The 10,791-nt window shown below is 37.7% G+C and overlaps 1 protein-coding gene across 1 annotated transcript; it reads right to left on the reverse strand.

Annotated features, from left to right (window-relative positions):
* Positions 1 to 8,267: 8,267 nt before the first annotated feature.
* On the reverse strand, positions 8,268 to 9,238 carry LOC115526304 (olfactory receptor 52N5-like). The gene is given in 2 exon segments (XM_030333750.1): positions 8,268 to 9,034; positions 9,037 to 9,238. Coding segments are annotated over 2 exon segments (969 nt in total).
* Between the last annotated feature and the right edge of the window lie 1,553 nt (positions 9,239 to 10,791).

Genomic DNA, 10,791 nt, shown 5'->3' on the forward strand with positions numbered 1-10,791 from the left:
ATCAGGAACACAATAGGGATGCCCACTCTCACCGCTGTTGTTTAACATAGTGCTGGAAGTTCTAGCATCAGCAATCAGACAACAAAAGGAAATCAAAGGCATCCAAATTGGCAAAGATGAAGTCAAGCTTTCGCTTTTTGCAGATGACATGATATTATACATGGAAAATCCGATAGACTCCACCAAAAGTCTGCTAGAACTGATACATGAATTCAGCAAAGTTGCAGGATACAAAATCAATGTACAGAAATCAGTTGCATTCTTATACACTAACAACGAAGCAACAGAAAGACAAATAAAGAAACTGATCCCATTCACAATTGCACCAAGAAGCATAAAATACCTAGGAATAAATCTAACCAAAGATGTAAAGGATCTGTATGCTGAAAACTATAGAAAACTTATGAAGGTAATTGAAGAAGATTTTAAGAAATGGAAAGACATTCCCTGCTCATGGATTGGAAAAATAAATATTGTCAAAATGTCAATACTACCCAAAGCTATCTACACATTCAATGCAATCCCAATCAAAATTGCACCAGCATTCTTCTCGAAACTAGAACAAGCAATCCTAAAATTCATATGGAACCACAAAAGGCCCCGAATAGCCAAAGGAATTTTGAAGAAGAAGACCAAAGCCGGAGGCATCACAATCCCAGACTTTAGCCTCTACTACAAAGCTGTCATCATCAAGACAGCATGGTATTGGCACAAAAACAGACGCATAGACCAATGGAATAGAATAGAAACCCCAGAACTAGACCCACAAACGTATGGCCAACTCATCTTTGACAAAGCAGGAAAGAACATCCAATGGAAAAAAGACAGCCTCTTTAACAAATGGTGCTGGGAGAACTGGACAGCAACATGCAGAAGGTTGAAACTAGACCACTTTCTCACACCATTTACAAAAATAAACTCAAAATGGATAAAGGACCTAAATGTGAGACAGGAAACCATCAAAACCTTAGAGGAGAAAGCAGGAAAAGACCTCTCTGACCTCAGCCGTAGCAATCTCTTACTCGACACATCCCCAAAGGCAAGGGAATTAAAAGCAAAAGTGAATTACTGGGACCTTATGAAGATAAAAAGCTTCTGCACAGCAAAGGAAACAACCAACAAAACTAGAAGGCAACCAACGGAATGGGAAAAGATATTTGCAAATGACATATCGGACAAAGGGCTAGTATCTAAAATCTATAAAGAGCTCACCAAACTCCACACCCAAAAAACAAATAACCCAGTGAAGAAATGGGCAGAAAACATGAATAGACACTTCTCTAAAGAAGACATCCGGATGGCCAACAGGCACATGAAAAGATGTTCAGCGTCGCTCCTTATCAGGGAAATACAAATCAAAACCACACTCAGGTGTCACCTCACGCCAGTCAGAGTGGCCAAAATGAACAAATCAGGAGACTATAGATGCTGGAGAGGATGTGGAGAAACGGGAACCCTCTTGCACTGTTGGTGGGAATGCAAATTGGTGCAGCCGCTCTGGAAAGCAGTGTGGAGGTTCCTCAGAAAATTAAAAATAGACCTACCCTATGACCCAGCAATAGCACTGCTAGGAATTTATCCAAGGGATACAGGAGTACTGATGCATAGGGGCACTTGTACCCCAATGTTCATAGCAGCACTCTCAACAATAGCCAAATTATGGAAAGAGCCTAAATGTCCATCAACTGATGAATGGATAAAGAAATTGTGGTTTATATACACAATGGAATACTACGTGGCAATGAGAAAGAATGAAATATGGCCTTTTGTAGCAACGTGGATGGAACTGGAGAGTGTTATGCTAAGTGAAATAAGCCATACAGAGAAAGACAGTTACCATATGGTTTCACTCTTATGTGGATCCTGAGAAACTTAACAGGAACCCATGGGGGAGGGGAAGGAAAAAAAAAAAGAGGTTAGAGTGGGAGAGAGCCAAAGCATAAGAGACTCTTAAAAACTGAGAACAAACTGAGGGTTGATGGGGGGTGGGAGGGAGGGGAGGGTGGGTGATGGGTATTGAGGAGGGCATCTTTTGGGATGAGCACTGGGTGTTGTATGGAAACCAATTTGTCAATAAATTTCATATATTTAAAAAAAAAAGGAATATAAGAAATAAACAATGGAGAAGAAAGAGAGAGAGAGACAGAAACCAAGAAACAGACTCTTAACTACAGAATACAAACTAATGGTCACCAGAGGGGAGGTGGGTGGGGGGATGGGGTAAATAGGTGATGAGGATTAAAGAGCATACTTATCATGATGAGCACTGAGCAATGCATAGAATTTTTGAATCACTATATTGTACACCTGAAAGTAATAGAACACTGTATGTTAACTGTACTAGGATTAAAATTAAAAAAAAAAAACTTTTAAAAAGTAAAAAAAAAATGGGATTAAAGACCCAAATGTGAGACCTAATGCCATAAAAATCCCAGAAGTAAATATTAACAGTAATTTCTCTGACATCGGCCTTAGCAACATTTTTCTAGACATGTATTTTCAAGCAAGAGAAACAAAACCAAAAATAAACTATTGGGACTACACCACAGTAAAAAGCTTTTGCATCATGAGGGAAACAACAAAACAAAAAGGCATCCTACTTAATGGAAGAAGATATTTGCAAATTATATATCCAATAGGGGGTTAATATCTGAAATGTATTAAGAACTTAGATAATTCATCACCATAAAAAATGGGCAGAGAACTCCAATAAACATTTTTTGCAAAGAAGACACATAGATAGCCAAAACATGAAAAGATTCTCGACATCATTAATCATCAAAGAAATGCAAATCAAATCCACACACCTGTGGCTATCACCAATGAGATATCACCCCACACCTGTCAGATGGCTAAAATCGAAAAGACAAAAACAACAAGTGTCAGTGAAGATGTGGAGAAAAAGCAACCCTCATATACTGTAGGTGGGAATGTAAATTGGTACAGCCACCATGGAAAACAGTATGGAGTTTCCTCAAAAATCTAAAAATAGAATTACCATATGATCCATTAATTTCACCACTGAGTATTTGCCCAATGAAAACAAAACAAAACAAAACAAAACAAAAACTAACTTGAAAAGATTTATGCACTCCTATGTTTATTGCAGCATTATTTACAATAGCCAAGATATGAAGCAACTTAAGTGTCCATTGATAGACAAATGGGTGAAGAAGATGTGCGTGTGTGTAATAGAATATTACACAGCCATAAAAGTGGATAAGATTGTGCCATTTGCCATAACATGGATAGATTTAAAGGGTACTACGTTAAGTGAATTAAGTCCAATTGAGAAAGACATTTACCATATTTCACTCATATGTAGAATCTAAAAAAACAAAGGAATAAACAGAGATGTAGGTGGGGACGGTGGGTGAAATATTTGATGGGGATTAAAGAGTAGACTTACGATGAACACCGAGTAAGGTATAAAATTGCATAACTTAAGGGGCGCCTGGGTGGCTCAGTCGGTTAAGCGGCCGACTTCGGCTCAGGTCATGATCTCGCGGTCCGGTCCGTGAGTTCGAGCCCCGCGTCAAGCTCTGTGCTGACAGCTTGGAGCCTGGAGCCTGTTTCAGATTCTGTGTCTCCCTCTCTCTCTGACCCTCCCCCGTTCATGCTCTGTCTCTCTGTCTCAAAAATAAATAAACGTTAAAAAAAATTAAAAAAAAATTGCATAACTTAATTCTATAATTTAATGTATAAAATATTGTATATCTAAACTAACATAACACTGTATGTTAACTATACTGGAATTAAAATTAAAAACTTAATTAAGAAAACAAGTGAATGAATAAACAGAAAGCAGAATCAGATCTATAAATACAGAGAACAAACAGCTTAAGTAATATAGTCATGACACTATAATAGTGTTCTATGGTGACAGATGCCAGTTATGATTGTAGTGAGCATGGCATAATGTGTAAACTTCATGTGTCAACCATACTAAAAAAAAATGAAATAGGGTCACCTGGGTGGCTCAGTCTGTTGAGCATCCAACTTCCAATTCTGGCTCAGGTCATGATCCTAAGGTCATGCGTTTGAGCCCTGCATCAGGTTCTGTGCTGAGCATGAAGTGAAATAAATACAAAAAAAAAAAGGTGTATCTGGAACTGGAATTAATCTTTACACATTCATCATCTTGAAACGTCAAACATTTGTCATTTGGAAATATTGATTTATTGAGTGATGCAGATCTTCCAAATGTTGACATAGTTTATTTTACAATAATGATCACACACCGTATGTACTCTGGAAAACTCCTTGTATATTGGCAATAGGATGAAACTGAAAAGGGAAAATAATACTTTAACATTACTATGAAAATTGTTGTGACTTCCTAAATTCCCCAAGATGGTCTTGAAGCCCTCAGAGGTCCATGGACAGCACCACAATAAGTATTGCATTAGATGTTCCAGAGATGAAGTGGAAGAAACTGGAGATAGATCACTGATGATCAATGAGACAGAAAAGAGATGTTATTGAAATGAGAGATTATAGTGGAGAGACTATATCCAAAAATTTTCACACCCTTGGTAGTTGTGAGCATTATTAATAGTGTCCATAGTATTCTTAATAAGTAATTTTATTCAATAGAGAAAAAACAAGATATCAACAAATGAGGAAAAATAAATCAATATTGAGAAACAGCATAGGTGTGTTGAGTCATATATTGCATTTATCATGAAGGGCTAACCTATACATTGTAAGCATTCTTTATTCTTTTTTTTTTCTTTAAAAATTTTATTATGACATTTGCTACATACCAGAAAACACTTGGTGTGGTGTCTGTCATGTCAGTGAGCATCTTCATACTTTACTGTATCTTTATAGCTTACTATAAAATAGTGAAATAATGCCACTGGGAAAACATTTGACCAAACATTGATGAACTTATGACATATGACCTCTTTGCCTTTGACCCCAGATTGTCAAATTATTCTGAGGGTAAGAGTATTTATGTGAGAATATTGCTTGATGGTTGGCCTTTTTCAATTTTTTTATTTAATTTGTAAAATTTACACCAAATTAGTTAGCATATAGTGCAACAATGATTTCAGGAGTAGATTCCTTAATGCCCCTTACCCATTTAGCCCACCCCCTCCCACAACCCATCCAGTAATCCTCTGTATGTTCTCCATATTTATGAGTCTCTTACATTTTGTCCCCCTCCCTGTTTTTATGTTATTTTTGTTTCCCTTCCCTTATGTGCATCTGTTTTGTATCTGAAAGTCCTCGTATGAGTGAATTCATATGATACTTATCTTTCTCTGACAGACTAATTTCGCTTAGCATAATACCCTCTAGTTCCATCCACGTAGTTGCAAATGGCAAGATTTCATTCTTTTTGATTGCCGAGTAATACTCCATTGTGTATATATATATATATATATATATATATATATATATACCACATCTTCTTTATCCATTCATCAATCAATGGACATTTGGGCTCTTTCCTACTTTGGCTATTGTTGATAGTGCTGCTATAAACATGGGCATGCATGTGTCCCTCCGAAACAGAACACCTGTACCCCATGGATAAATGCGTAGTAGTGCAATTGCTGGGTCATAGGGTAGTTCTATTTTTAGTTTTTTGAGGAACCTCCATACTGTTTTCCAGAGTGGCTGCACCAGCTTGCATTCCCACCAACAATGCAAAAGAGATCCTTGTTCTCTGCATCCTCACCAACCCTTTATCTAATATGTCATTTGCAAATATCTTCTCCCATTCTGTCAGTTGCCTTTTAGTTTTGCTGATTGTTTCCTTCACTGTGCAGATTTTTATTTTGATGAGGTCCTAGTAGTTCATTTTTGCTTTTGTTTCCCTTGCTCCAGAGACGTGTTGAGTAAGAAATTGCTGTGGGAAAGATCAAAGAGGTTTTTGCCTGCTTTCTCTTCTAGGGTTTTGATGGCTTCCTGTCTTACCTTTAGGTCTTTCATCCATTTTGAGTTTATTTTTGTGTATGGTGTAAGAAAGTGGTCCACATTCATTCTTCTGCATGTTGCTGTCCAGTTTTCCCAGCACCACTTGCTGAAGACACTGTCTTTATTCCATTGGATATTCTTTCCTGCTTTGTCAAAGATTAGTGGGCCATACATTTGTGGGTCCATTTCTAGGTTCTCTATTCTATTCCGTTGATCTGAGTGTCTGTTCTTGTACCAGTACCATACTGTCTTGATGATTACACCTTTGTAGTATATCGTCATGTGGGATTGTGACGCCTCTTGCTTTGGTTTTCTTTTTCAAGATTGCTTTGGCTATTCGGGGTCTTTTCTGGTTCCATACAAATTTTAGGATTATTTGTTCTAGCTCTGTGAAGAATGCTGGTGTTATTTTGATAGGGATTGCATTGAATATGTAGATTGCTTTGGGTAGTATTGACATTTTAACAATATTTGTTCTTCCTATCCTGGAGCATGGAATCTTTTTCCATTTCTTTGTGTCTTCTTCAGTGTCTTTCATAAGCTTTCTATAGTTTTCAGTGTATAAATTTTTCACCTCTTTGGTTAGATTTATTCCTAGGTATTTTATGGGTTTTGGTGCAACTGGAAATGGGATCGATTCCTTGATTTCTCTTTCTGTCGCTTCATTGTTGGTGTATAGGAATGCAACCGATTTTTGTGCATTGGTTTTATATCCTGCAACTTTACTGAATTCATGAATCAGTTCTAGAAGTTTTTTGGTGGGATCTTTTGGGTTTTCCACATAAAGTAACATGTCATCTGTGAAGAGTGCAAGTTTGACCTCCTCCTGGCTGATTTGGATGCCATTTATTTCTCTGTGTTGTCTGATTGCAGAGGCTAAGACTTCCAATACTATGTTGAATAGCAGTGGTGAGAGTGGATATCACTGTCTTGTTCTTGACCTTAGGGGAAAGCTCTCAGTTTTTCCCCATTGAGGATACTATTAGCATTGGGTCATTCATATATGGATTTTATGATCTCAAGGTATGATCCTTCTATCCCTACTTTCTTGAGGGTTTTTATCAAGAAAGGATGCTGTGTTTTGTCAAATGCTTTCTCTGCATCTATTGAGAGGATCATATGGTTCTTGTCTTTTCTTTTATTGATGTGATGAATCACGTTAATTGTTTTGTGAATATTGAACCAGCCCTGAAACCCAGGTATAAATCCCACTTGGTCATGGTGAATAATTTTTTTGATGTATTGTTGGGTCTGGTTGGCTAATATCTTGTTGAGGATTTTTGCATCCATGTCCATCAGGGAAATTGTTCTATAGTTCTCCTTTTTAGTGGGGTCTCTGTCTGGTTTTGGAATCCAAGTAATGCTGGCTTCATAGAAAGAGTTTGGAAGTTTTCCTTCCATTTCTATTTCTTGGAAAAGTTTAAAGAGAATAGGTGTTAACTTTTCCTTAAATGTTTGGTAGAATTCCCCTGGAATTCTGGACTCTGGTTTTTTGGGAGATTTTTGATTACTAATTTGATTTCCTTACTGGTTATGGGTCTATTCAAATTTTCTATTTCTTCCTGTTTCAGTTTTGGCAGTGTATATGTTTCTAGGAATTAGCATTCTTTATTCTTGAGTAAATTGGTCTGCAAAGCTTTTTACAATATCATGCTTACTAAATGCCATTCTTTTAAAATCCATGATGGTCAGTTTTGTTTTGTTTTGTTTTTTTTCAACATTTATTTATTTTTGGGACAGAGAGAGGCAGAGCATGAACGGGGGAGGGGCAGAGAGAGAGGGAGACACAGAATCGGAAACAGGCTCCAGGCTCTGAGCCATCAGCCGAGAGCCCGACGCGGGGCTCGAACTCACGGACCGCGAGATCGTGACCTGGCTGAAGTCGGACGCTTAACCGATTGCGCCACCCAGGCGCCCCAATGATGGTCAGTTTTATCTGCATATTACCAGCCTAATTAATAAACTGAGTTTTAATTTCAAAGATGGCCAGCCTGGAAAATGTCCTGAAAAGTCATTTTGTTTCTTATCCAAAGGAGGGTTACAAACATAGAAAAGACAATTAAGAACTCTCTCAAAAGTTTAAGAAAATATCTTACATGGATACGTTAGAGAAAATTTTTAATGAGCCCATATCTGTTACCTGATTAAAATTGGTGGAGAAAAAATAAGGGAAAGGTACTGGGCTATTAATCCAGAATTAGCTATATATTTACCTACTATCATTGCAGAAAAGATACTCTGGGATAGACCTGGAGAATATATGATACCACACATGAGTTAATGTATGATATCACACATGAGTCCCTTCTTTTTTGTTTTTCACTCATCTTCAACTAATTTCATTTGTCCTGAATACTTGGATCTTTCTCACCCTGAAAGAGTTTTATGACACTGTCTCTGATCTGTTTTATCTTTATCCCATAAACAATGGGGTTCAGTGTTGGGAGAAGAAGAAGAAGAAGATAAAGATTAGCCACAATTAGGTGAAGAGAAGGGGGAATGGTGTGTACTCCAAAATGGAGGGTAAAGAAAGTGAAGAATGTTGGAACATAAGTGATGATTGTGGCATATTTATGGACAGTGCAGGTGCTAAAGGCCTTCTGCCAAGCATCTGCTGGTGAAAGACTGACCACTGCCTGAAGGAACATAGGGTAAGACACAGATATACAGCAGATGTCAAACACTCCAATCAGGAGGGCAACTGTCAGACCATAGATGACATTGATCCTGATGCTGGCACAGGACAACTTCACCACTGACATGTGGCCACAATATGTATGGGAGATAATATTTCTTTGGCAGAAGGGCAAATGCTTGACCAAGAATAGGAAAGGAATAATCAGCAACACACCCCTCAGGAAAGTGGCAAGCCCAGCTTTGGTAATAATAGGGTTAGTGAGTATGGTAGCATATTGTGATGGGTAGAAAATGGCCACATAGTGGTCCAGAGCCATGAGCATGAGCACACCAAATCCCGCATCCGTGAACCCATGGACAAAGAACATGTGGACTAAGTAAGCATTGAAGTTAATATCCTTGAGATTGAACCAGAAGATGCAGAGTGCATTGGGTAGAGTAGTGGTGCAGGTAAAGAGGTCAATGAAGACAGCATGGCCAGAAAGAAATACATTGGGTGATGTAAGAACTCCTCCTGATGAATTAGGTATACAAGGCCAAGGTTTCCCAAAAGAGAGATGGTATACATTATACATAATGGGAGGGAGATCCATACATGTACTCTTTCTAGACCAGGAATTCCATTAAGAATAAAGAATTTGGGGGCAACATATGAATTGTTGGAAACCAGCATAACTATTTCAATAGAGGAGCTGTATGTATACAGAGGTGTCTATCCTGAGGAGAAGGAATTAAGAAATAGAAATTTAATTCAGAATGTTTTGAGAATGAAAATTAAATTTGGAACATAGTTACATTCATAACAGAACCAATAATTCTAAATAATTGTAACTATGAAAATATACCATTTATTGAATAATACTATATTATGGTAATATTTTAAAAGTTTTATAAGCAATCTATGGGATAGAAGGAACATACTTAAACATCATAAAATCCATTTATGAAAAGCCCACAGCTAACATCATCCTCAATGGGGAAAAACTGAGAGCTTTTTCCCTGAGATCAGGAACACGACAGGGATGCCCACTCTCACCGCTGTTGTTTAACATGGTGTTGGAAGTTCTAGCATCAGCAATCAGACAACAAAAGGAAATCAAAGGCATCAAAATTGGCAAAGATGAAGTCAAGTTTTCGCTTTTTGCAGATGACATGATATTATACATGGAAAATCCGATAGACTCCACCAAAAGTCTGCTAGAACTGATACATGAATTCAGCAAAGTTGCAGGATACAAAATCAATGTACAGAAATCAGTTGCATTCTTATACACTAACAACGAAGCAACAGAAAGACAAATAAAGAAACTGATCCCATTCACAATTGCACCAAGAAGCATAAAATACCTAGGAATAAATCTAACCAAAGATGTAAAAGATCTGCATGCTGAAAACTATAGAAAGCTTATGAAGGTAATTGAAGAAGATATAAAGAAATGGAAAGACATTCCCTGCTCATGGATTGGAAGAATAAATATTGTCAAAATGTTAATACTACCCAAAGCTATCTACACATTCAATGCAATCCCAATCAAAATTGCACCAGCATTCTTCTCGAAACTAGAACAAGCAATCCTAAAATTCATATGGAACCACAAAAGGCCCCGAATAGCCAAAGGAATTTTGAAGAAGAAGACCAAAGCCGGAGGCATCACAATCCCAGACTTTAGCCTCTACTACAAAGCTGTCATCATCAAGACAGCATGGTATTGGCACAAAAACAGACACACAGACCAATGGAATAGAATAGAAACCCCAGAACTAGACCCACAAAAGTATGGCCAGCTAATCTTTGACAAAGCAGGAAAGAACATCCAATGGAAAAAAGACAGCCTCTTTAACAAATGGTGCTGGGAGAACTGGACAGCAACATGCAGAAGAATGAAAGTAGACCACTTTCTTACACCATTCACAAAAATAAACTCAAAATGGATAAAGGACCTAAATGTGAGACAGGAAACCATCAAAACCCTAGAGGAGAAAGCAGGAAAAGACCTCTCTGACCTCAGCCGTAGCAATTTCTTACTTGACACATCCCCAAAGGCAAGGGAATTAAAAGCAAAAGTGAATTACTGGGACCTTATGAAGATAAAAAGCTTCTGCACAGCAAAGGAAACAACCAACAAAACTAAAAGGCAACCAATGGAATGGGAAAAGATATTTGCAAATGACATATCGGACAAAGGGCTAGTATCCAAAATCTATAAAGAGCTCACCAAACTCCAC

This window comes from Lynx canadensis, chromosome D1 (genome assembly GCF_007474595.2).
Source record: "Lynx canadensis isolate LIC74 chromosome D1, mLynCan4.pri.v2, whole genome shotgun sequence".
Lineage (NCBI taxonomy): Eukaryota > Metazoa > Chordata > Mammalia > Carnivora > Felidae > Lynx > Lynx canadensis.